General features: G+C 46.2%; 1 protein-coding gene across 8 annotated transcripts in view; it reads right to left on the bottom strand.

Annotated features, from left to right (window-relative positions):
* scrib (scribble planar cell polarity protein) overlaps positions 1-27229 on the bottom strand; it is a 349859-nt gene that overhangs the window by 191854 nt on the left and 130776 nt on the right. For all 8 annotated transcript variants that reach the window (XM_059971535.1, XM_059971528.1, XM_059971533.1 and 5 more), the window contains exons 9-15: positions 26948-27066; positions 22228-22427; positions 15330-15496; positions 13059-13183; positions 8783-8935; positions 8231-8428; positions 4863-5141 (exon numbers count right to left, since the gene is read on the bottom strand). In XM_059971535.1, coding sequence (XP_059827518.1) covers positions 4863-5141; positions 8231-8428; positions 8783-8935; positions 13059-13183; positions 15330-15496; positions 22228-22427; positions 26948-27066 — 1241 coding nt within the window. The remainder of the gene's footprint in view (positions 1-4862; positions 5142-8230; positions 8429-8782; positions 8936-13058; positions 13184-15329; positions 15497-22227; positions 22428-26947; positions 27067-27229) is intronic.

The raw sequence follows: 27229 nt of genomic DNA, 5'->3' as shown, positions 1-27229 counted from the left end.
CAGTAACCGGGACCTGTCCACTATCCCTGACCTCCTACGTGCAGAGAGAGTGTCACACAGTAACCGGAACCTGTCCACTATCACTGACCTCCTACGTGCAGAGAGAGTGTCACACAATAACCGGGACCTGCCCACTATCCCTGCACTGCCAGGTACAGAGAGAGTGTCACACAGTAACCGGGACCTGTCCACTATCCCTGACCTCCCATGTGCAGAGAGAGTGTCACACAGTAACCGGGACCTGTCCACTATCCCTGACCTCCCACGTACAGAGAGTGTCACACAGTAACCGGGACCTGTCCACTATCCCTGACCTCCCACGTGCAGAGAGTGTCACACAGTAACCGGGACCTGTCCACTATCCCTGACCTCCCACGTACAGAGAGTGTCACACAGTAACCGGGACCTGTCCACTATCCCTGACCTCCCACGTGCAGAGAGAGTGTCACACAGTAACCGGGACCTGTCCACTATCCCTGACCTCCCACATGCAGAGAGAGTGTCACACAGTAACCGGGACCTGTCCACTAAACCTGACCTCCCACGTACAGAGAGTGTCACACAGTAACCGGGACCTGTCCACTATCCCTGACCTCCCACGTACAGAGAGTGTCACACAGTAACTGGGACCTGTCCACTATCCCTGACCTCCCACGTGCAGAGAGAGTGTCACACAGTAACTGGGACCTGTCCACTATCCCTGACCTCCCACGTGCAGAGAGAGCGTTACACAGTAACCGGGACCTGTCCACTATCCCTGACCTCCTACGTGCAGAGAGAGTGTCACACAGTAACCGGGACCTGTCCACTATCCCTGACCTCCTACGTACAGAGAGTGTCACACAGTAACCGGGACCTGTCCACTATCCCTGACCTCCCACGTGCAGAGAGTGTCACACAGTAACCGGGACCTGTCCACTATCCCTGACCTCCCACGTGCAGAGAGTGTCACACAGTAACCGGGATCTGTCCACTATCCCTGACCTCCCACGTACAGAGAGTGTCACACAGTAACCGGGACCTGTCCACTATCCCTGACCTCCCACGTGCAGAGAGAGTGTCACACAGTAACCGGGACCTGTCCACTATCCCTGACCTCCCACATGCAGAGAGAGTATCACACAGTAACCGGGACCTGTCCACTATCCCTGACCTCCCACGTACAGAGAGTGTCACACAGTAACCGGGACCTGTCCACTATCCCTGACCTCCCACATGCAGAGAGAGTGTCACACAGTAACCGGGACCTGTCCACTATCCCTGACCTCCCACGTACAGAGAGTGTCACACAGTAACCGGGACCTGTCCACTATCCCTGACCTCCCACGTGCAGAGAGAGTTTCACACAGTAACTGGGACCTGTCCACTATCCCTGACCTCCCACGTGCAGAGAGAGTGTCACACAGTAACCGGGACCTGTCCACTATCCCTGACCTCCCACGTACAGAGAATGTCACACAGTAACCGGGACCTGTCCACTATCCCTGACCTCCCACGTGCAGAGAGAGTGTCACACAGTAACCGGGACCTGTCCACTATCCCTGACCTCCCACGTGCAGAGAGAGTGTCACACAGTAACTGGGACCTGTCCACTATCCCTGACCTCCCACGTGCAGAGAGAGTGTCACACAGTAACCGGGACCTGTCCACTATCCCTGACCTCCCACGTACAGAGCGTGTCACACAGTAACCGGGACCTGTCCACTATCCCTGACCTCCCACGTGCAGAGAGAGTGTCACACAGTAACCGGGACCTGTCCACTATCCCTGACCTCCCACGTACAGAGAGTGTCACACAGTAACCGGGACCTGTCCACTATCCCTGACCTCCCACGTACAGAGAGTGTCACACAGTAACCGGGACCTGTCCACTATCCCTGACCTCCCACGTACAGAGAGTGTCACAAAGTAACCGGGACCTGTCCACTATCCCTGATCTCCCACGTGCAGAGAGTGTCACACAGTAACCGGGACCTGTCCACTATCCCTGACCTCCCACGTGCAGAGAGAGTGTCACACAGTAACCGGGACCTGTCCACTATCCCTGACCTCCCACGTACAGAGAGTGTCACACAGTAACCGGGACCTGTCCACTATCCCTGACCTCCCACGTACAGAGAGTGTCACACAGTAACCGGGACCTGTCCACTATCCCTGACCTCCCACGTACAGAGAGTGTCACACAGTAACCGGGACCTGTCCGCTATCCCTGACCTCCCACGTGCAGAGAGTGTCACACAGTAACCGGGACCTGTCCACTATCCCTGACCTCCCACGTGCAGAGAGAGTGTCACACAGTAACCGGGACCTGTCCACTATCCCTGACCTCCCACGTACAGAGAGTGTCACACAGTAACCGGGACCTGTCCACTATCCCTGACCTCCCACGTGCAGAGAGAGTGTCACACAGTAACCGGGACCTGTCCACTATCCCTGACCTCCCACGTACAGAGGGTGTCACACAGTAACGGGGAAGCATCCCAGCATGCCTCCATTCACACTAGCAGCCGCTGAGATACAGTTGAAGGAAACAACCTTTTCTGGTTGAACAGTAGGATGTTGTTTGGGAACTGAGCAACGCTACCGCATGCACAAGCTGTGTTGAAGCAGTGCGAGTGTGAATCTATAAGGAAACATGCAGACATTCCAGTGATGACAGGCTCATTGCTCAGTGCAGGGCTCCATTTCAGCGCACGTGGGGATAATTTTCATGAGGAAATCTGCAGATGCTGGAAATTCAAACCACACACACAAAATGCTGGTGGAACACAGCAGGCCAGGCAGCATCTATTAAGGAGAAGCACTGTCGACTAGTCCTGATGAAGGGTCTCGGTCCGAAACGTCGACAGTGCTTCTCCTTATAGATGCTGCCTGGCCTGCTGTGTTCCACCAGCATTTTGTGTGTGTTGTGGGGATAACTTTATTAGTTGTGTGTGTCAGGCTATTTCATATACTCACAGACAGAGCATCAGAAAGAACCTACAGCTTTTCCCTGTCTCTGTCTGGTCCCAATCTTTGCCTGAGGCTGAGGCACGTACCAGACAGATGCTCCTCCTGCACCCCAGCACTGAGCTGGTAACGGCAGTCTCCTGCAGTCAGCCGGTTGTGCACAGGGAAAGGCTGAGCTATATCTACCCTGCGACTGGCTGTGTGTGAGACAGAGACCAGACCCAGACTGTCTACCCTGTGGCTGGCTGTGTGTGAGACAGAGACCAGACCCAGACCGTCTATCCTACGGCTGGCTGTGTGTGAGACAGAGACCAGACCCAGACAGTCTATCCTATGGCTGGCTGTGTGTGAGGACACAGTGCAGAGCCTGGACTGCTTTCCATCGGCTGTCTGTGTGTGGTGATGCAAAACGGACAGCGCATCTTGTACTGACTGACCATTCACAGAGAAATCCCAGCCCTCTGGGTGTCTTGGCCCAAAGCAGCAGAGCGTGGGACTGGATGTGAGGTTTATACTTGCTGCTGTTCACACTAAGACTGGTATTGCTCAGAGGAAACATCACTCTATAAACTTCAGCAGGAGAAACGGATCATCAAGAGAGAAACAGATTAGTCAATTAGTCCACATGCTTCTGATTAATGATCCATGTTAGAGGCATTACAGGAGATTGGTGTGGCTAGGAATAACGTGAGGTTAATATGGATCATACAGCGTGGAAGAGCAATGTTCAAAGAACAAATCTGAGTCTGCAGCAGAGAGCAATTGAGGAGACTGGGAGGAGAGGTGAAAAGAAATGATCATGTAGGCAGGAAAGAGATGGGGCAATGGGGGGGACGAACAGAGGTGGGGAAGGGGAGAGTGGGGTGGGGAGAGCGGGGTGGGGAAGAGAGAGAAAGATAAACAGACACACAGAAACATGGATATAGTCTTATGATTAAACAGGACAGAGAGAGAGGCAGAATACAGAAGGAAGAAGAAAGGTAATGGGGATGAGGGAAAATGTGGGAAGGAAGAGGATGAGGGCAGAAGGGGGCACCTTGAGGGGCCTGGAGGTCTTTCCGTCTTTATTAAGTACCACTTGCTCTCCCTTAATGTGAAAGTGCTGAACAGATACAGAGAATGTGAGCGAGGAGGGGAAGCAGACAATGGCAGTAAGGTAGACACCAACTATGGCAGCTGACTGAGGACTAGGTTAATTCACACTCTGGTCTCGGAACTGAATGCAGGAGATCCCGCAAACGCTGGACATCCAGAGCAACGCACAAAGAACGCTGGGCGAGCACAGCTAGTCAGGAACAATCCACGGAAATGAATAAGCAGTTCCTCAAGCGTTTTTGTAGGCAGTTGCTGCAGGCTGATCCAATGTTAGTTTGTGCAATGAATACTGGGGCAACAAGGAGGATGACAGCCATGCAAGAGTTTATGAGCGAGAAATCAGTAAACTCAGTCGATAGCCACAGAAGGGTTGTCGTGTACAGAGGTGCTGTCTGTGGATCTCAATGTGTGGTGCAGGGTACAATCTCTGATCAGAGTACAGCCGTGTCCATCTCCCTCTGCATTTGCTGACACACTGACCACTATCAGGCACGTAATGCTGTGTAGACAGACAGATCTCTCACACTCCCTGCAATCCAGGGACAGCAAGCTCAGAACCAGGATGGCACTATCACCATTAACCTGATTACTGGCTGCTCACTTCATGTCACTCTGTGTTTTTGGTAGCTCATTTGATTTGACATGCCTGTTACTGGGAGACATACCCCAGTAAGAGGTTATGCCCGTGGCAGGTGTCAATGTATCGACAACTCTCCGTACGCTCCAATGCTGAGGAAACACCAGCTGCCTGCCCTTGACACCCTCCCGTGCCACACCCCCACCGGGGCCAGGTCTGCCGGTCATGGCTTGCATCCTACCTTCACAGGGGGCTGAGAGATCCTTTCGGCTCTGACCTCTGGCAGGCTGCACTCGGGCTCCTGACCTCCCTGCTCTGGCACCTCGGTGCTGGGTATAGCTTGCAGCATGGCCATCACTGCCTCGGGCCTCGGCAGCTTGTTGATCTTGAACTGCTTCTTGTAGTGCGGTGTGTCCTTACGAATCAGCCGCTGCTTCTCGGCAACGAAGGAATCGCCCTCGCCCACTCCTTCTTCTCCTTCACCTCTCATCACTGTGTCATCTGTGAATCGCACTGTGGGCTGTGAAGCAGATACAGCAGCAATCATTTCTTAAGGAGGCATGCAGTTATCCATGCAGCTATCTTAGTTACCTACAGACATACAATTATCCACACAGACATACAGTTACCCACATACAGTTATCCACACAGACATACAGTTATCCACAGTTAGACATAGTTATCCACATACAGATAGTTATCCTGTTACGTACTCGTGACACATGACAGTGGTACCCTTGTCACGTGACTGGGGTTGAAGCTATACTGGACTTGAGGTAATGGTCTTGTGATGGTGGAGTGATGTCTTTTTCCCGCCAGTAGAGATCATGTGACAGGTTTTTTTTTTAAACAGGTTATAAAAGGAAGACCCCACCCTGTGAGGGGGGGGGGGGCAGTTCGTGGTGGGATTTGCCATGCTGACTTCATGCTGCCGCATGATTTAATATGATGACGCTGTTTAGTTGAAGGATGAAGTTTTTATCTAATGCCTAAAGTTTAAAAGATCATTGCCAGCAGTTTCTTTACAATACTGCTAGTTGAGGATCAGTGGAGAGCGAAGATCGGAGTTCGGGAGTTAAAGATCGAGGAGAATCGATTTTCGACGGCGAAACGGGTTCAACCTTGTTTGATCCTTATTCGGAAGGAATTCGTTGACTGTTCTCGTGTTAATCCCTGTGAAATAGCAGAAAAGATTGAGGACAGTGTGATAAAGGAAAGGTCAGTGCCTTTCAGCCGTTACGTTTCGTAAATTCTTCGTGGGAAAAGTTCGACGTCGGGGATCGAAGCAAAACGACGTGAAAGAGAATTTAAATCGTCTTAAAAAGTCTCTCCCTTAAATGGACTGTGAGCATTTCGAACTTTTGGCAATACTACTTTAAAGAACTGTTTTTGCAACATCGCTTTAAGAACTGTAAGCTTCATCGCTTTAAGAACTATTTACGCTGCCGCACAGCAGCTGATTTCCGGTTACGTTAGTGTTTGTTTTCTTTTGGGGGGGTTTTGCTTTCAGTGTTTAATAAACGTGTTATTTGTTATATAAACCCTTGCCTAACTCATATATTTATTGTTGCCTGAATACATAACAATCCACACAGACATACAGATATCCACACATAGTTATCCATAGACATAGTTATCCACATAGACTTCCAGTTATCCACACAGACACAGTTATCCACATACAGTTATCCAGACATAGTTATCCACACAGACATAGTTACCTACATACAGTTATCCACACAGACATACAATTACCCACATACAGTTATCCACATAGACGTACAGGTATCCACATACAGTTATCCACATAGACGTACAGTTATCCACTTAGACACATAGTTATCCAGATACACATACAGTTATCCAGATACACATACAGTTATCCACAGACATGCAGCTATACAGACAAATGTGCAGATACACAGCACCCTGCATGGCTGTACACCATTGCTCCAAGCAAGGGTAAACTCCCCTGGCTAGTGCTCCACACCCTGCACTGGGTATACGCCAGCCAGAGATAGTGGTCCGCACCGCACTGGGTATACGCCAGCCAGAGATAGTGGCCCGCACTGGGTATACGCCAGCCAGAGATAGTGGCCCGCACTGGGTATACGCCAGCCAGAGATAGTGGCCCGCACTGGGTATACGCCAGCCAGGGACAGTGGCTCGCACTGAGTATATGCCAGCCAGAGATAGTGGCCCGCACTGGGTATACGCCAGCCAGAGATAGTGGCCCGCACTGGGTATACGCCAGCCAGAGATAGTGGCCCTCACTGGGTATATGCCAGCCAGAGACAGCGGCCTGCACTGGGTATACGCCAGCCAGGGACAGTGACTCGCACTGAGTATATGCCAGCCAGAGATAGTGGCCCGCACTGGGTATACGCCAGCCAGAGATAGTGGCCTGCACTGGGTATATGCCAGCCAGAGATAGTGGCCCGCACTGGGTATACGCCAGCCAGAGATAGTGGCCCGCACTGGGTATACGCCAGCCAGAGATAGTGGCCTGCACTGGGTATACGCCAGCCAGAGATAGTGGCCCGCACTCGGTATATGCCAGCCAGAGACAGTGGCCTGCACTGGGTTTCTGCATCATGAATGCTGGAGGCAGAAGGTAGCTAGTTCTGGGGTTAGAACACTGCTTGTATATGTGGCTGGGGCCGGAGGAAGGAAGGAACGGGGCTTGTTTCATTGTTGTTTTGTGTTTTGTTATATTCTGTGCTGTTCTGTTGAACGTGGTGGGCATGCTATGTTGGCACTGGAATGTGTGGCGACATTTGTGGGCTGTCCCCAGCATATTCCTGGGTCTGATGGCTCTGGGCCTGTAATCACCAGAGTTCAGAAGAATGAAGGGGAATCTCATTGAAACCTATCAAATATTGATAGAGAGAAGGTGGAGAGGATATTTCCAATAGTGGGGGAGTATAAGACTAGAGAATACAGCTTCAGAATACAGGGACATCCATTTAGAAAAGAGCTGAGGAGGAAATTCTTCAGCCAGAGTGCAGTGAATCTGTGGAATTCATTGCCACTGGCAGCTACAGAGGCCAAGTCATTGGGAATATTTAAAGCAGGGGTGATAGGTTCTTAATTCCTCAGAGCAGCATAGGTTACGGGGTAGGCAGGAGAATGCAGTTGAGAGGGATAATAAATCAGCCGACATGGAATAGCAGATCAGACTCAAAGCGCTGAATGCCCAAATTCTTCCCCTATGTCATGGGTGTATTGGTTACTAATGCATTTCACTGTATATTTCCTTATACTTGTGATATATAAATCGAGTCTGAACTTCGCCCTGTCAGATGTAAAACAAAGGAAAGGACAAGGGGAAGGGAATATTAAGGGGACTAGAATGATGCTCCTTCATGCAGGGAGGGGGTGAGCCCCTGGACCACAATGCCAGAGGGAGTGGTAGAGACTGAGGCACTGGAATTATTTAGGAAATGTGGACGTCAGCACAGGAATGGCCCAGACAGTGAAGGTTACAGCACATGCTGGGAGCCAGGATTAGCATAGATCCTGCTGGTGTACAGGATGGGCTGAATTCCCTGTTTTGATACCATACATCTTTGTGACATGGTGACGTGGATGACGACTTGGGCTCTGTACCTCAAAGTATCCGTCTTCATCATCTTCCTCCCCTTTCTCCTCATTGTGGTCCTCGGAGTCACTAGTCTGCTCCTCTAAAGCCTGCCCTGTTGGCAGAGAAGTGACGGCCAGTTCTGGATCATCTGCGATGGGGCACAGCTCACCATTTGACAGACGGCAGTCCGGGCTCTGATCTGACTCTGCATTCAGCCGCTCTCCCTGTACACAGCACAGGTCAGCTGTACCACCCTGTCCACCCAGTCAGACAACCCACAGGTCAGCTGTTCCACCCTGTCCACCCAGTCAAACCAACAGACACGCGCACTAGCTGTTCCAGGGTCCTGCAACCCAACCGGACCCACACCCTCCACATCTCTTTACACCCCCCCCACCCCCACTCCCCACTCACACAGGACCCTCACTCCCGACCTCTCAACAAATTAACACTCCCCTCACCACCCTCCCTGCACACACTTCCTTCCCCAATCCTCCCTCCATACTCCGCACCCCATCAACACCTGCCCCCATTCTCATCCCACCCTCCCCCACCCACAAACTCTGATCCTCACCCACCTCAGACCCCGGTACTGGGGGCTCTGGAGATTCTGGAAACTCAGGGGGCTCCTGTGCTTTTATGGTGAGTGCCTCTCCTCTGCGTTCTTCTATTGCCTGTTTCATCACCTTCAGCTCACTGGGATGTGGGGTCGCCCTGCGGTGTAAGCCACCCTACAGAGCACAGACAAAACAGCGACAGGTCAGAGACGCACCTGGCCCAACAGCTACCTCCAACCCATCTACAACACCAGTCCCAACTAATTCCCCATCAGCAATTTATCCAGCCCAACAGGGACCCCTGTCAACTGCCCATCTGGCCCAACAGGTACCTCAGGCAACTACACATCTGGCCCAACAGGTAGCTCTACCCCATCTACAATACTTCTAGCCCAACCAATACTCCATCAACAGCACATCTGTCCCAATCAGTATCCCGATCAACAACACTATAAATACTATCACCTGTTATAAAATAAATCAAGTGACATAGCAGACTATAGGGCTTCACTTCCAGATGAACTTAATGCCTCTATATTCACTTTAACCGTCAAAACATGGATGAACCATCATGAACTCCAGCATCACCTGATGATATTATGATTTCAGTCCCTTGAAGTTCTGCCTCATCTTTAATTATTGCAAGATGTTTCATTGTTCTTAGCATCAAAGACTGTTGGGAAAAAGTTTTAATGACACAACTTACAAGGATGTTGCCTGGATTGGGGAGTATGCTTTATGAGAATAGGTTGAGTGAACTCAGCCTTTTCTCTTTGGAGTGACAGAGGATGACGGGTGACCTGATAGAGGGGTATAAGATGATGAGAGGCGCTGATTGTGTGGATAGTCAGATGCTTTTTCCCAGGGCTGAAATGGCTGCCACAAGAGGACACAGGTTTAAGGTGCTGGGGAGTAGGTACAGAGGAGATGTCAGAGGTAAGTTTTTTACTCAGAGAGTGGTGAGTGCATGGAATGGGCTGCCGGCAATGGTGGTGGAGGCAGATACGATAGGGTCTTTTAGGAGACTTTTGGATAGGTACATGGAGCTTAGAAAAATGGCTAAGCTTAGAGGGCTAATGGTAAAAATACCATTAGCTTAGAGGGCTAATGGTAAGCCTAATTTCTAAGGTAGGGACATTTTCAGCACAACTTCGTGGGCTGAAGGGCCAGTATTGTGCTGTAGGTTTTCTATGTTTTCTAATTCAGCATATTCTTGCACAACCTATAGACCTACTTTCAAGGCTCTACATCTCATTTCTCAATTTCTATTACTTATTTATTTATTACTATTATTTTGTTTGATTCTTAGTATTTACTATGAATACAAAGAGAACGTTGCCATCAGGAAGCAGATACAGAAGCCTCAGGACTCGCACCACCAGGTTCAGGAACAGTTTCTATGTTTCTGTCCCTCAACCATCAGGCACTTGAACCAAAGGGGTAACTACACTCAACTTCACTTGCCCCAACACTGACACACTCCCACAACGCATGGGATCAGTTTCAAGGACTCTCCACCTCATGTTCTCGATATTTATTACTATTGCTTCTTCTTTTCATATTCTGTGCAAGAAAAAGCGGATGAACTCAGAGCATGGATCAACAACTGGAATTGCAGCCATTTGAGAGACTGTTGCAGGAACGACAGGACTGGCAGCTCAATATTCCGGGATTCCGTTATTTTAGACATGATGAAGCAGGAGGGATTAAAGGGGCATTACTGGACAGGGAAAATGTCATGGCAGTGCTCTGTCAGGACGACACGACAGCTTGTCAAGTGAAGCGTTATGGTGGAACTGAGAAATAAGAAAGGCGTGACCATGTTGATACAGCTGTGTAACAGACCAATCAACAGTCCGAGGGACAGAAGAAGAAAATTTGGAGAGAGATTACAGATTGTTGCAAGAAATAATAGCAGGTGATTTTAACTTCCACATATTGACTGGGACTCCCATACTGTAAAAGGACTAGATGGGATCAAGGTTGTCAAATGTGCTCGGGAAAGTTTCTTTCATCAGTATGTTGAAGCCCAAAGACAGAGTGTGTCTGACACTTGATCTGCTATTAGAGACTGAAACAGGGCGGGTGACAAAAGTTTGTGTAGGGTGACACTTTGCACCCAGTAACCATGATGCCATTATGTTTCATTCCCCCTCGCGGTTTCACCTATCTTGGAGGCTCTGCTTCTTAGGTTTCTGCCTAGTTCTCTAAATTCTCACTTCAGAACCTCTTTGCTTTTCCTTCCTACGTCATTGGTACCAATACTTACCAAGACATCTGGCTGCTCTCCCTCCCTCTCCAAAATGCTGTGGATGCGATCCAAGATGTCCCAAACCCTGGGACTTGGGAAGCAACATACCATCTGGGTGTCCCATTCACATTCACAGAATCTCATGTCTGTTTCCAACTACTGAGTCCCCTATCACAACTGCTCCCCTCTTCTCCCTCTTTCCCTTCTGCACCACGGACCCATGCTCATTGCCAGTAACCCAGTCTCTGTGGTATTCCCTTTGAGGTCATCCGCAACAACAGTTGTCCAGGCTAAGGGAGATAGCCTACGGGGGTTTGTGAGCACAGAGCTTTGGAGCCTCTGTGCCACGGGGGGCAGGTTGAGGGAGGTTTAAAAGCAAGGCTGGGTATTTCGAATAAAGTTTTTTCCTTCGACTGCAGTTACCGACTCCGTGTCGTAATTTTAGCGCTGCATGTAGCACACTGCTACAATACTCATTTTTGAGGGAAGTGACCACTGGGATACTCTGCGCTAACTGCCTATTCACCTTTCCATTTCTTCTCCCAACAGTCACCCAGCTACTCGCCTCCTGCAACTTAGGGGTGACTACTTCTCTGCAACTCCGATCGAAGGTGCAGTTGCTCAGCATTCAGGATGAGGTAAATTGGATTAGACATTTACTTTGTGGGAGAAGCCAAAGAGTGGTGGTAAAGGGTTCCCTCTCTGACTGTGATTAGTGATGTGTCGCTGGGTTTGACTCAGGAATGTGGTAGAACAAAGAGATCTGGGAATACAAATCTATCATTTGTTGAAAGTTGCATCATAGGGAGATAAGTCATTAGTTTTGCCACATTGGCCTTCATAAAATAAAGTACTGAGCACAGGAAATGGGACGTTATGTTGAAGTTGTATGAGACGTTGGTGAGGCCTCATTTGGAACATTATGTGCAGTTTTGGTCACGCACCTACAGGAAAGATATAAACAATGTTGAAAGAGTGCAGAGAAAATTTACAAGGATGTTGCTGAGTCTAGAGAACCTGTGTTCTGCAGAAAGATTGAACAGGTTAGGACTTTATTGCTTGGAACATAGAAGCAGGAGATTTGATAGAACTATACCAAATTGTGTGGCTCTTTCCACTGAGGTTGGCTGGAACTACAACCAGAGGCCAAGGATTTAGTGTGAAAAGTTTAAGAGGAATATGAGGGGAAGTTTCTTCACTCAGAGGGTGTGAGAGTGTGGAATGAGCTACCTCACAAGTAGTACATAGAAGTTTAATTTCAATTTTTGAGCTAAGTTTGGATAGGTGCATAGAGAGTAGGGGTATGGAGGGTTACGGTCCTTGTTCAGGTCAATGGGAGTAGGCAACTTAAATGGTTTTGGCATGGATTAGATGGGCCAAAGGACCTGTTTCTATGCTATACTTTTCCCTGACTCTATTTGCACAATTTGTTGTCTTCTACATTCTGTTTGAATTAACTAATTGGGTGTCTTTCACTGATTTTGATACGGTCATTATTCTAGCGAATCATTGAGTTTGCCCATAAGAAAATAAATTTCAGGTTTGTACATGGTGACATCTATGCACTTTAACAATTAAATTTGCTTTGAACACACCTGGTTTAACAGATACTGCCACCCCTTCGGCAATACATCTAGCCCAACCAGCCCCCATCAACAACACATTTTGCCGAAATGGCACCTTGACCTATCTGCAGCATATCTGGCTCAACTAGAACTTCCAGTCCATCTACATCTGGGCTGGATGGACGAGATTCCTTGAATGAAGAGATTAAATAAATCACTCCTGGATGGAGAGAAATTCCTTGCACCCACACCCCAGCCCAGGTCCCCCCAGGAGAAGGATAGCCCTTCTCAGCAGACCCACCATCTCTCTTTCTGAGTAACAGGACCAGGTCACAATCCAACCCCTACTCGGGAAGACCACTGAATTCCCCAGTAACTCAGGGCGGGACCAAGTCTCCGTACAACCCACACTTGGGAAGACCACTGGTCCATATTATTCCAACACCCAACCTCCCACTCCTCCCCGGGGAGAGTAACTCACACATCTCTCTGCTTCTTCATCATTCTCCTCGCCGTGCGCAGGCTCTTCCTGGAACTGGATCACACTGACACGGTTCAAGTTCGGCTCCAGCCACGTCTCATCCAGGCTGTCACTCAAAAGGTTCTCTGTGATAAAATGCAAAGGAGTCAGTGAGCCTCTGAGAGACAGCTGAGTGGGGATCCAGCAGGGCAGACTGGGAGTGATGCAGCCGAGTTGGGGGTAGGGTCTGGGATGCCTACCAGACAGGTTGGGACAGTTAGGACAGACCAGAAATTACAGACAGAATGGGAACAAGAGGAGGGATACAGCAACAACAGGAGGGCTACAGAAATAACAGAAAAAAACAAAATGACAGAAGGGTTCAGGGAATGATGAGGTGGATACAGGAATGACAGGAAAAATGGGAATGACGGGAGTGATATGGGAATGATAGGAGTAACAGGAATGACAGGAGGGATAAGAAATAACAGGAAGAATGGGAACAATGGGAGGGATACAGTAACAACAGGAAGAATAGGAATGACAGGACGGATATGGGAATGACAGAAAGAACTGAAATAATGTGAGGGGTATGAAATGACAGGAGAATTACAAGGACAGCGACAAGGCAACAATGAGAGGGATATGGGAAGAATGGTAGGGATGTGGGAAAAACCAGGAACAGCAGAAAGGGTATGGTTACAATGGGAGGGGTATTGGAATAAATGGCAGCACGGGAACAATGGGAGGGGTATGGGAATAAGGAGTGGGGTATGGGCACAAGGGAGACAAGTGGACCACTGCAAGGGGTATGGGAATGGCATGAACATTCAGAACAATTGGAGGACTATAGCAATGACAGCAGTGGTATGAGAACAACTGGGGGAATATGGGAATGACAATAAAAATGAGAACGCCAGCAAAAATGACACAAATAACTGAAACGTTGGGAGATTAGTGACATCAGGGACTTGAGTTGTAAGGGGAGACATGTTAGGCTCAGACAGTCTTCCCAGTCACACAGAAGGGTGGCTACATAGATGGTTATAAAATCATGATGGGCAGAAAATGCAGACACTGCTTGTGGCAGAGAGAGTGTAATATTAGAGACGATTGGTTCAAGGAGAGCAAGGTGGTGTATAAACACTGGAGCAGGTAGGCTTAAAGGTGACAGGGGAAGGAGCTGTAACACTAGAGAAGGCCAGTTTAAGATGAGAGGGTTAGAGATGATTTAAGGTTGAACAAGTTAGGTCTTTATTCTTTGGAACGTAGAAGATTGAGGGGGGACTTGATAGAGGCATTTAAAATTATGAGGGGGATAGAGAGAGTTGACGGATAGGCTTTTTCCATTGAGAGTAGGGGAGATTCAAACAGAAGGACATGAGTTGAGAGTTAGGGGGCAAAAGCTTAGGGGGTAACACGAAGGGGAACTTCTTTACTCAGAGAGTGGTAGCTGTGTGGAACGAGCTTCCAGTAGAAGTGGTAGAGGTAGGTTCAGTATTGTCATTTAAAGTAAAATTGGATAGGTATATGGACAGGAAAGGAATGGAGGGTTATGGGCTGAGTGCAGGTCGGTGGGACTAGGTGAGAGTAAGCATTCGGCACGGACTAGAAGGGCTGAAATGGTCTGTTTCCATGCTGTAATTGTTAAATGGTTATATGGTTAAAGGAGAGAGGGGCAGAGGGTGATTCACTAGAGACAGTTTAAGGTGAGAGGAGTAGGGATGTATCACCAGAGATGATTTAAGGTGTGACGGGTAGTGGGGTGTAACACTGGAGATGGTTTAAGGTGAAAGGGGGAGGGGGGTGTAACACTGGAGATGGTTTAAGGTGAGGGGAAAGGGTGTAACACTAGTGACGGTTTAAGGTGAGGGGAAAGGGTGTAACACTAGTGACGGTTTAAGGTGAGGGGAAAGGGTGTAACACTAGTGACGGTTTAAGGTGAGGGGAAAGGGTGTAACACTAGTGACGGTTTAAAGTGAGAGGGGAAAGGGTGTAACACTAGTGACGGTTTAAGGTGAGAGGGGAAAGGGTGTAACACTAATGACAGTTTAAAGTGAGAGGGGAAAGGGTGTAACACTAGTGACGGTTTAAGGTGAGGGGAAAGGGTGTAACACTAATGACGGTTTAAAGTGAGAGGGGAAAGGGCGTAACACTCGTGACGGTTTAAGGTGAGGGGAAAGAATGTAACACTAGTGACGGTTTAAGGTGAGGGGGGTAGGAGGTGTAACACTAGAGGGGGGGGATCGAAGGTGTGAGGGGAGATAGGGGGCACACATGACATTGACTTACCCAGGCTTGGGGAGGGTTGCTGAGGTAGCAGGTAACAGGTGAGTACCTTGTCACCTGTCTTCTCATCGTCCTCCGTCTGGAATTTGAGCATTGGCTGAGACTGGTTCTCTGCGAGCCACAGTGCCTTCAGATTCAGGTTCGTCAGAGCAAACGGGAGATTCACCAACCTGGGGGGAGGGGGGCAGAGTGAGGGGCACAAAGTGGAGTCAAACAAATCCAAGGTTGATCTCGGGCTATATTAGGAGTAAAAGGGGAGGAGTCGGTTTCCAATGAGATCAGCAGGTCCACCTGTGTCTTCAGCTACAGGAGATGGGAGGGACTTTTAACAAATACAGTGGAATGAAAAATTTGGGCACCCCTGGTCAAAATTTCAGTTACTGTAAATAGTTAAGTGAGTAGAAGATAACTGATCTCCAAAAGTCATAAAGTTAAAGATGAAACATTCTTTTCAACACTTTAAGCAAGATTAGTGTATTATTTTTGTTATGTACAATTTTAGAGTGAGAAAAAGGAAAGCAGCACCATGCAACAGTTTGGGCATCCCAAGAGACTTGAGCTCCCAGATAACTTTTACCAAGGTCTCAGACCTTAATTAGCTTGTTAGGGCTATGGCTTGTTCACAGTCATCATTAGGAAAAGCCAGATTATGCAAATTTCAAAGCTTTATAAATACCCTAACTCCTCAAACCTTGTCCCAACAATCGGCAGCCATGGGCTCCTCTACTAAATGATGCCCACAAAGCAGGAGAAGGCTATAAGAAGATAGCAAAGTGTTTTCAGGTAGCCATTTCCTCAGCTCATAACGTTAATTAGGAAATGGCAGTTAATAGGAACGATGGAGGTCAAGTTGAAGTCTCCATGACCAAGAAAACTTTCTGAGAGAACTGCTCGTAGGATTGCTAGAAAGACAAATCAAAACCCCCGTTTGACTGCAAAAGACATTCAGGAAGATTTATCAGACTCTGGAGTGGTGGTGCACTGTTCTACTGTGCAGCGAATCCTGCACAAATATGACCTTCATGGAAGAGTCATCAGAAGAAAACCTTTCCTGTGTCCTCACCACAAAATTCAGCACCTGAAGTTTGCAAAGGAACGTCTAAACAAGCCTGATGCATTTTGGAAACAAGTGGACTCATGAAGTTAAAATAGAACTTCTTGGCCGCAATAAGCAAAGTTATGTTTGGAGAAAAAAGGGTGCAGAACTTCATGAAAAGAACCTCTCCAACTGTTAAGCACCGGGGTAGATCAATCATTCTTTGGGCTTATGTTGCAGCCAGCGGCGTGGGGAACATTGCACTGGTAGAGGAAAGAATGAATTCAATTAAATACCAGCAAATTCTAGAAGCAAACATCACACTGTCTGTAAAAAAGCAGCAGATGAAAACAGGATGGCTTCTACAACAGGACAATGATCCTAAACACACCTCAAAATCCACAATGAACTACCTCAAGAGGCGCAAGCTGAAGGTTTTGCCATGGCCCTTACAGTTCCCTGACCTAAATATCATCGAAAATCTGTGGATAGACCTTAAAAGAGCAGTGCATGCAAGACAGCTGAAGAATCTCACAGAACTAGAAGCCTTTTGCAAGGAAGAACGGGCGAAAATCCCCCAAACAAGAATTGAAAGACTCTTAGCTAACTACAGAAAGTGTTTACAAGCTGTGATACTTGCCAAAGGGGGTGTTACTAAGTACTGACCATGCAGGGTACCCAAACTTTTGCTTCGGGCCCTTTTCCTTTTTTATTATTTTGAAACTGTAAAAGATGGAAATAAAAAAGTAATCTTGCTTAAAATATTAAAGAAATGAGTCATCTTTAACTTTATGCCTTTTGGAAATCAGGTCATCTTTTACTCACTCAGCTATTCAGAGTAACAGAAATTTTGACCAGGGGTGCCCAAACTTTTGCATGCCACTGTATCTCTCCTGTTGACTGAGGCAATGGTGGCCCAAGAGATGTTGGGAACATCCAGTGTTCTGAGAACATCTCTGCTCACCAGGGAGGAGGTATATGCCACCGTACCAAACAATCAAGTGGTCATCCCCAGAGCTTGACTGAGTGCATCACTGAATTTTGTGGGAGGCTGGTGAAGAAACTGCAGAGGTCCTTCTGAAGATATTGTCATTGAAGTTCCTGAAAACTGGAAACTGGACTCAAGTGATTCTCATGTTTAAGGACAGCAAGAGGAAACCAGAGAACTGGAACTACTGAGGCAGGTATTACCAGTGGAGGTTGCTGCAGGGAATTCTGCGGGACAGGACAGTAGACGTTGTCCTTTTAGACATGAGCAAGTCCTTTGACAAGGGGCCTGCATGGTTGGCTGTTCTGCAAGATTTGGTCCCTTGGAGAAGATGTGATGGGTGGCAGACGTACAAAATAAGTATTTTACACCAATCTTCACTGCAGAAGACATTTGCAGTATGCCAGAAATGTGAACATGTCAGGCTACAGAAGTGATTGCTGTTGTTTTTACTAAGGAGAAGGTGCTTAGGAAGCTGAAAGGTCTGAAAGTGGGTAAGTCACCTGAACCAGATGGTCTACACCCCAGGGTTCTGAAAGAGACAGGTGAAGATATTCTCTAGTGCCTTTAACACCATCCAGCCCAGGATCTTAAGGCACAAACTAACGGAGATGGGAGTAGACTCACACATGGTGGCTTGGATAACGGACTACTTGACAGACAGACCTCAGTATGTGCGGTTGGGAGACTGTAGGTCTGACACGGTGGTCAGCAGCACAGGAGCGCCGCAGGGGACCGTGCTCTCTCCGGTCCTGTTCACCCTGTACACATCAGACTTCTAATATAACTCGGAGTCCTGCCATGTGCAGAAGTTCGCTGATGACACAGCCATAGTGAGGTGTGTCAGGAATGGTCAGGAGGAAGAGTATAGGAAACTGATACAGGACTTTGTGATATGGTGCAACTCAAACTACCTGCGTCTCAATATCACCAAGACCAAGGAGATGGTGGTGGACTTTAGGAGATCTAGGCCTCATATGGAGCCAGTGATCATTAATGGAGAATGTGTGGAGCAGGTTAAGACCTACAAGTATCTGGGAGTGCAGTTAGACGAGAAGCTAGACTAGACTGCCAACACTGATGCCCTGTGCAGGAAGGCACAGAGTCGACTGTACTTCCTCAGAAGGCTGGCGTCATTCAATGTTTGTAGTGAGATGCTGAAGATGTTCTATCGGCCAGTTGTGGAGAGCGCCCTCTTCTTTGTGGTGGCGTGCTGGGGAGGCAGCATTAAGAAGAGGGATGCCTCACGTCTTAATAAGCTGGTAAGGAAGGCAGGCTCTGTCGTGGGCACAGAACTGGAGAGTATGACATCGGTGGCAGAGCGGAGGGTGCTGAGTAGGCTACGGTCAATCATGGAAAACCCTGAACATCCTCTGCACAGCACCATCCAGAGACAGAGAAGCAGCTTCAGCGGCAGGTTGCTGTCAATGCAATGCTCCTCAGACAGGATGAAGAGATCATTACTCCCCAACGCCATTCGGCTCTACAATTCAACCACCAGGGGCAAGACATGTTAAAGTGCCAGAGTTAGGACTGAGCTTAAGTTAACACTCAATGCACTTTAGTAAACTATTTAAGAACTTTTTAAAAGCTATTTATTAATGCTTTTTGGGAGGGTGATTTTAGATGCATATCATATTTATACTGAGTTAAATACTGTATGTAATTAGTTTTGCTACAATAAAAATGTTGAATTTCCCCTTGGGGATGAATAAAGTATCCATCTATCTATCTAAGATATTGTGGAGGCATTAGTAATGATCTAACAAGAATATCTAGATTCCAGAATGGTTGCTGAGGACTGGAAAATTGCAAATGTCTCTCTACTCTTCAAGGAAGGAAGGCAGAATTACGGAGTCATAGAAAAGTACAGCACAGAAGAAAGGAAAGTATTAGCTAGTTAACCTGACTTCAGTGGTGGGAAAAATGTTGAAGTCCATTATTAAGCATAAAGTACTTATAGACACATGAAAGAACAGACTAAAGTCAGCATGGTTTCCTTCAGGGGAAGTCTTTCTTGACAAATCTGTTGGAATTCTTTGAGGAGATAATAGGCAGGACAGACAAAGAAGAGACAGTAGATGTTGTTTATTTGCATTTTTAGAAGATCTTTAGCAAGATGCCGCACATGAGACTGCTTAACAAGATAAAAGCACATGGTATTACAGGAAAATTATGAGCATGGATAGATTGGCAGGAGGCAAAAAGTGGGAATAAGGAGGACCTTTTCTTATTGGCTGCCGGTGCCTAGTGGTATACTAGGGAACAGTGTTCCGCCCACTTCATTTCCTGTTGTATCTTAATTATTTGAATGAAGGAATTGATGGCTTTGTGGCCAGGTTTGGGGGCAATATGAAGATAGGTAGAGGGGCAGCTAGTGTTGAGGAAGCAAAAGAGACTGCAAAAGGACTTGGACGAATTGAGAAAATGGGCAAGAAGTGGCTGATAAAATATAGTGTAGGGAAGTGTATGGTTTGCGCTTTGGTAGAAGGAATGCCTTTTTATGTAAATTATTTGGATTGAAAGTGAAAGGCTTTCTTAGTAATTTTACAGATGAAACATAATTGGCTGTTGAATGTGAAGATGGTTATGATAGATTATGGAATCTTAAATCAGTTAGTGAAAGTGGTCTGATAAGTGTCAGATAAATTTCAACCCAGGTGATGCATTTTGGAAAGTTAAACCACTGTAAGACTTGTATTATAAATGGTCGGTCATCGGGGGTTAGGAATGGAACAGAGGGAACTCAAGTGCATAGTTCATTGAAACTGTGCACAAGCTCCTAGCTCATTTAAAGGGCTTCACAGGTAAGACAGAGTGAAGCTACTTAGCACACTGACCTTCATAATTTAGGGCACTGTGTACAGGAGTTGGAATATTATGCTGCAATTGTGGAATTTGTTGGTGAGGTCACACTTGGGTACCGTGTACGGTTTGGGTCGCCCTGTTACAGGAAAGATGCAGTTAAACTGGAAAGAGTGCAGAGGGTACTTATGAGGATGTTGTCAGGACAAGAGGGCTTGAAATAAAGGGAGGGAATGGCCAGTCTAGGCTGTTAATTCCTGGAATGTAGGAGAATGGAGGGCTAGATAAGGTACACTTTTCCTCAGAGTAGGGTAGTCCATAACTAAGGGGCATAGATTTAGGGTGAGACCAGAAAAATTTTAAAGCAGCAACTTTTTCCCCATGAGCGTGTCAAGTACAACAGTCACCTACCAAATACTAAAAGACCTGGATGGAGTAGATATGGAGAGGAGGTTTCCAGTGGTGAGAAAGTACAGGACCAGACAGCATTGCCTCAGTACAAGAATGTCTCATTGGAACACAGATGAAGGGGAAATTTTTAGCCAGATGGTGGTGAATCAATGCTAAAGACAGCTGTGGAGGTCAACTTATTGGGTGTATTTAAAGAGGATGTTGATAGGTTCTTGATTAATGAGCATCAAAGGTTACAGGCAGAATGGGACGAATGGCCTAATTAGGCTGCTATGTCTTATAATAAATCAACTCCTGCAGTTTCCTGTCTAATACCATCAAAATTCACCTTGCTTCAATTTGGAACTTGAACCTTTGGACCAGTTCTATCCTTTTCAAAAGTATTTTAAGTAGCAGATCTCTGGTCTCGCAGTACTCTCTCTTGTCCTGTCCTATTGCACAAGAGTAACTCATCCTTTGCGCTCTCCCTTGTACAATCTTTAGTATTGCCTGAGAAAATGTTATGACTTCCACCTCATCTAAACCCTTACCACTATGGCAGTCCTAGTCTATCGTAGGTAAGTTAAAATCCCCTACAATGACAACTCCAGTATTCTTGCAATTTTCCATAATCTCTCAACATATTTATGCCTTTAATTTCTATTAACTCTTAGGAGGGTTTAGAATATAATCCCAACAAGGTGATCATCCTTGATGAAGGGTCTCAGCCTGAAACATCAATGTACTTTTGTCCATAGATGCTGAGTTCCTCCAGCATATTATATGCGCTGCAAGTTGATCATCCCTTTCTTTTTTTTTCAGCCTCACTAAACGATCTCCCCTGTAATTTCATCTCATTACTTTGACACTAATAAAACAAAAATGCAAGACCCCTTATCTTCCCTGAACCTATACTCCACGTAACACCATAAGACATAAGAGCAGAATTAGGCCATCTGTCCCATCGAATGGCTGATCCTTGTTTTTTAAAATCTCCTCCTCAACCCCAGTTCCCGGCCTTCTTCCCATAACCTTTGATGCAGTGTTCAATCAAGAACCTATCAATCTCTGCCGACCTGGCCTCCACAGCTGCTTGTGGCAACCAATTCCACAAATTCACCACCCTTTGGCTGAAGAAACTTCTCCACATCTGTTTTGAATGGGTGACCCTATATCCTGAGGCTGTGCCCTCTTGTCCTAGACTCTCCCACCATGTGAAACATCCTTTCCATATCTACACTATGGCCTTTCAACATTCAAATGGTTTCAGTGAGATCCCCCATCATCCTTCTGAATTCCAAGCGAGTACAGATCCAGAGCCATCAAACTTTCTTCGAATGATAACTCTTTCATTCCTGGAATCATCCTTCTGGAACTCCTCTAAACCCTCACCAATACCAGCACATCTTTTCTAAGATGAGGGGCCCAAAACTGTTCACAAGGTGAGGCCTCACCAGCGCCTTATAAAGCCTTAGCATCACTTACTTGCTCTAGTATTCCAGACATCTTGAAATGAATGTAACATAGAATTTGCCTTCCTCACCACCAACTCAACCTGCAAGTTAACCTTCAGGGTGTTCTTCAGGGTAAAGCATCTATACTGTCTGTATCATATCTTTGGTAAAAGTGTGAACACCACAATAACTCCTGTGTACTGAGACTCGTACATCTCTCTACCATACCTGTTCCCAGCCACATCCAGAACATGGATCTCAGACGCCTTGGCCAGTTCAGGTGGGAGATGTGTTAGTCTGTTGTCTCGGAGACTCAGTACATTTAAACTTGCACAGCCTCCCAGCTCAGCCGGAAGATCCACCAGTCTGTTCCGATCCACGTTCAGATTTGTCAACAACTTCAGCTTTCCAAGCGACTTGGGAAGTGTCTGAAATGAATCCAGGAAAAAAAAAACAGTAAAGCTTGCAGTTCTACGTTATCTTTTAATGGCGCAAGATGTTTCAATAGACTTAACATCAAAGAATACTGGGAAAATGTTTTAATGACATAATTCAGCATACCCTTCAACAACCTATAGACCCATTTTCAAGGCTCTTCATCTCATTTCTCAATTTTTATTACTTATTTATTTATTACTATTATTTTGTTTGGTTTGTTGTATTTACTATGAATAGTACAAGAACGTTGCCATTAGGAAGAAAATACAGGAGCCTCAGGACTCACACCACCAGGTTCAAGGACAGTTATCACCCCTCAACCATCAGGTACTTGAACCGATGCGGGTAACTTCACTCAACTTCACTTGCCCCATCACTGAAATGTTCCCACAACCCACTTTCAAAGGCTCTTCAGCTCCTATACTCGCGATTTACAGTCGGCCCTGCTTATCCACAAGGGATTGGTTCCAGTACCCTTCACAGATACCAAAATTCGTGGATGCTCAAGTCCCTTATTCAACCGGTGTCTATGCGGTGGATCTTAGGACCCAACGGAACCTAAGACCTTATTTAACCTGTCTGAGTGTGGTGGACATTAGGACCCAACAGCAGAGATCTGAATCCACAGTGTTTCTGCTCACGAAAATAATCACGAACATGATTTAAAATAAAGTGGAAATAATAAAATGATCAGAAAGAGGTGAAACGCCACCGGTCATTGGAAAAGCGTTAGGCTACGTTGGTCAATGATCGGAACAATTTTGAAGGATAAAGTGAGAAAGGCTGTGCCCTGATGAAAGCTACAATTATTACTAAACAATACAGTGGTTTAATTATTGGGTTTTGGGTTTTTGATCCTCCACATCAAGCCAGCACGGTGGAGAGCACACTCGATAGCAATCTGTCACTAGATCAAGCTCAGGAACTTCTTCAGCCCGGCGCTGAAATATACATTCTTAAGTGTTTTATATGCATAGAAAGGTAAAATATATACTATATACGAATGCAAACGTTTGACTAACTGACGCTAAAAAATACTGGATGTACCTCTTCTGACTTACTAAGTAAGAGAACTTCTGAATTTTTTCAATCTCGATCCACGATAACCCACACACATCCTCCCATATACTTTAAATCATCTCTAGATTACTTATAATACCTAATATAATGTAAATGCTATATAAAACAGTTGTTCTACTGCATTGTTCAGGGAATAATGACAAGAAAAAAAGTCTGTACATGCTCGAAGAACAAGTTCTGGAAGAGCACTTCCGGGTTTTCACGATTCGCGGTTGGTTGAATTCGCGCATGCGGAATTTGTGGATAAGGAGGGCCGACTGTATTTCTTGTTTATTTATTATTATTTCTTTCTTTTTGTATTGCAGTCTTGTGTCTTTTGCACACTGGCTGAATGCCCAAGTTGGTGCAGCCTTTCAGTGAATCTATTATGGTTCTTCTTCCATTATGGATTTGTACAGAGTATGCCCACAAGGAAATAATTCTCGGGGCTGTGTATCATGTCATACATGCAGTTTATTAATAAATTTACTTTGAGCTTTGAACAAAAATCCCACCAGCGCCACCAACGTAACAACCAGTTCCTTTTAAATCTTCACCCCCCCCCCAACCACCCCGCCTTCATCAACTGTCTCTTAGTCTCCTTTCACATGGGGAACAAACGGACTTTCACCTTCTCTATGCCCCTCATGATTTTCCAAGGTTACCTTCAGCAATTCAAACCCTCCAGTTCTGGCAACATCTTTGTTAATCTTTTCCATGCCCTTTCCAGGACTCTGGTCAGATCCCACTTAGAAAACTGTGCTCAGTTTAGTGAGGTGACTATAGGAAAGATGTGGAAGCCATAGAAAGAGTGCAGAGGAGATTTACAAGGATGTTGCCTGGATTGGGGAGCATGCCTTATGAGAATAGGTTGAGTGAACTCGGCCTTTTTTCCTTGGAGCGAGGAGAATGAGAGGAGACCTGATAGAGGTGCATAAGATGATGAGAGGCATCGATTGTGTGGATAATCAGAGGCTTTTTCCCAGGGCTGAAGTGGCTAGCACGAGAGAGCACAGTTAAGGTGCTTGGAAGTAGGTACAGAGGAAATGTCAGGGGTACGTTTTTTTTACGCAGAGAGTCATGAGTGTGTGGAATGGGCTGCCGGCGATGGTGGTAGAGGTGGATACGATAGGGTCTTTTAAGGGACTCCTGGACAGGTATATGGAGCTCAGAAAAATAGAAGGCTATGAGTAACCCTAGGTAATTTCTAAGGTAAGGACATGTTCCGTACAGCTTTGTGGGCTAAAGGGCCTATATTGTGCCGTAGGTTTTCTATGTTTCTATGCTTACCCCACTAAAATCTCACATCTTATTCTTTTTACCTGCAACACATTATTTTGCATTATGTTGTTGTTTTACCTCGTTCTACCTCAATGCACTGTATAATGATCTGATTCGCATGAACAGTACAAGAAACGTGATTTTGATGTTAAGGATACTATCAGAACGAGCTATTCAAATACAAATAGATTTGTTTGTTTGTTTTATCAACTACACAAAAGCATTTGATAAAGTGAAGCAAAATAAGTTATTTGAAATATTACAGGAAACTCTAGATCTAGATTCGAAAGACCTTCACCTAATCAGAATTCTGTACTGGGAACTGTAAGAATAGATGGAGAAATGAGTCAGTTTACAAAAATCAAGAGAGGCGTTAGACAAGGGTGTGTTTTCTCCCCAATTTGTTTAATGTTTACAGTGAAACAATATTACAGAAAATAAGAGACATCTTGGGAATCAAAGTTGGTGGTGAAAACATCAATAATTTCAGATATGTGGATGACACTGTGTTCATTGCAAGTACAGAGGAAGAACTACAAAACGTAATTGATATAGTCGTTGGAAGAAAGTGCAAAAATGAGTCTATCAACTACAAAAAGACAGAATGTATGGTGATATCCAAAAAGGAGAATCCTATCTGCAGGCTGAGAATAAATGGGGAAGACATCAAGCAAGTACAGAACTTTTGCTACTGAGGAAGCTGGGTGACATCAGATGGCAGGTGCGACATGGACATCAAAAGAAGAATAGGGATGGCAAAAGACACCTTTACGAGAATGAAGAGTATACTGACCAACACTAAACTAGGCATGACAACCCACCTCAGACCACTGAAATGTTACATTTATCCAGTTATGTTATATGGCTCAGAATGTTGGACAATATCTAGAAACATAAGGAAACAAATTGAAGCAGCAGAGATGTGGTTTTTGAGGAGGATGCAAAGAATATCATGGACAAAACAAATATCTAACGAGGATATCATGAACAGAGCAAGCACAGGAAGAGAAATAATGTATGAGATCATGAAAAGGTAACGTAGCTTCATTGGACATGTGATTAGCAAAGAGGAGTTAGAATGCACAGTAATTATGGGAAAGATTGAAGTGAAGAAAACAAGAGGAAGGCAAAGACAAATGATGATGGAGACAGCAGCCAGAGAACTGGAAATGAATACCAATGAGTTGATTCACTTGACCCAAAACAGGAGTGTGTGGGCCATGGCAGTCAAAGATCAAACTGGGCATGGCACCTGATGATGATATCTGAGCTAAGGTGGCACAGTAGCAGAATGGTTAGTGTAACTTTTCTCAGTGCTAGCGACTTGGGTTCAATTCCACTGCTGTCAATTCTTCTGTAAGGTATTTGTCACTCTTACCCTTAACTATGTGGACAGAGGTTCCAGTTTCCTCCCACATTCCATAAGACCATAAGACATGGGAACAGAATTAGGCCATCTGGCCTATCGAGTCAACCCCAGTTCTCAGCCTTCTCCCTGTAGCCTTTGATGCCATGTCCAAACAAGAACAATTCTGGGCTCCTCATCTTAGACAAGATGTGCTGGCATTGGAAAGGGTTCAGAGGAGTTTCAAAAGAATGATTCTGGGAATGAAAGAAACATTCATTGGGTCTGTACTTGCTGGAATTTAGAAGGATGAAGGCGGATTTCATTGAAACCTTTCGAATGCTGAAAGGCCTATACAGAGTATATGTGGAAAGGATGTTTCCCGTGGTGGGGGAGTCTAGAACGAGAGAGCACAGCCTCAGGATAGAGAGGCAACCATTTCAAACAGAGAAGCGGAGAAATTTCTTTTGCCAAAGGGTGGTGAATTTGTGGAATTTGTTACCACATGCAGCTGTAGAGGCCAGGTTGTTGGGTGTATTTAAGGTAGACCTTGCTACATCCTTGATCAGATATGGATCAAAGGTTATGGGAAGAATGCTGGGGAGCGGTGCTGAGGAGTGGGGAGAAAAGGATCAGCCATAATTAATCCCGGACAGACTCAATTAGCCAATCGGCCTAATTTTACTCTTATGTCTTATGGTCTTATTAAGCTAGCGCTGTACAGCAGCCATGGCAACAGGGACTGCTGAGATCATGAAATGCCACTTTGGTCAGATGGGCCTCTGCCTGATGCTCAGACAGTACAATGACACACAACTAACTTACAGTGAGCAGGTTTTCGGTGAGAATCAGCTCTGTCAGGTGTGTGCAGTCGCCCACAGCTTCTGTCAGATGGGTTAGCCGATTCTGATCCACCTTCAGAATAGATAACTGCTTCAGCTGACCTGTAAAAGCAGAGATCTCAAACAGCATCCAACCAGAAACACCAGCACAGAAGTGTGGGCCTCAACCTCCACTGCTTCACGTTCAAGTTTAGAAGGTATCAAGGCAAGAACCCCTCGATGGGCCATCTCAGCCCTTCCCACAGAACAAGGTCCACGTTAGATC

Source organism: Hypanus sabinus, chromosome 6 (assembly GCF_030144855.1).
Source record: "Hypanus sabinus isolate sHypSab1 chromosome 6, sHypSab1.hap1, whole genome shotgun sequence".
In the NCBI taxonomy this organism is placed as follows: domain Eukaryota; kingdom Metazoa; phylum Chordata; class Chondrichthyes; order Myliobatiformes; family Dasyatidae; genus Hypanus; species Hypanus sabinus.
The sequence above is the reverse complement of the archived record's forward strand: the minus strand, read 5'-3'. Positions and strand labels throughout refer to the sequence as shown.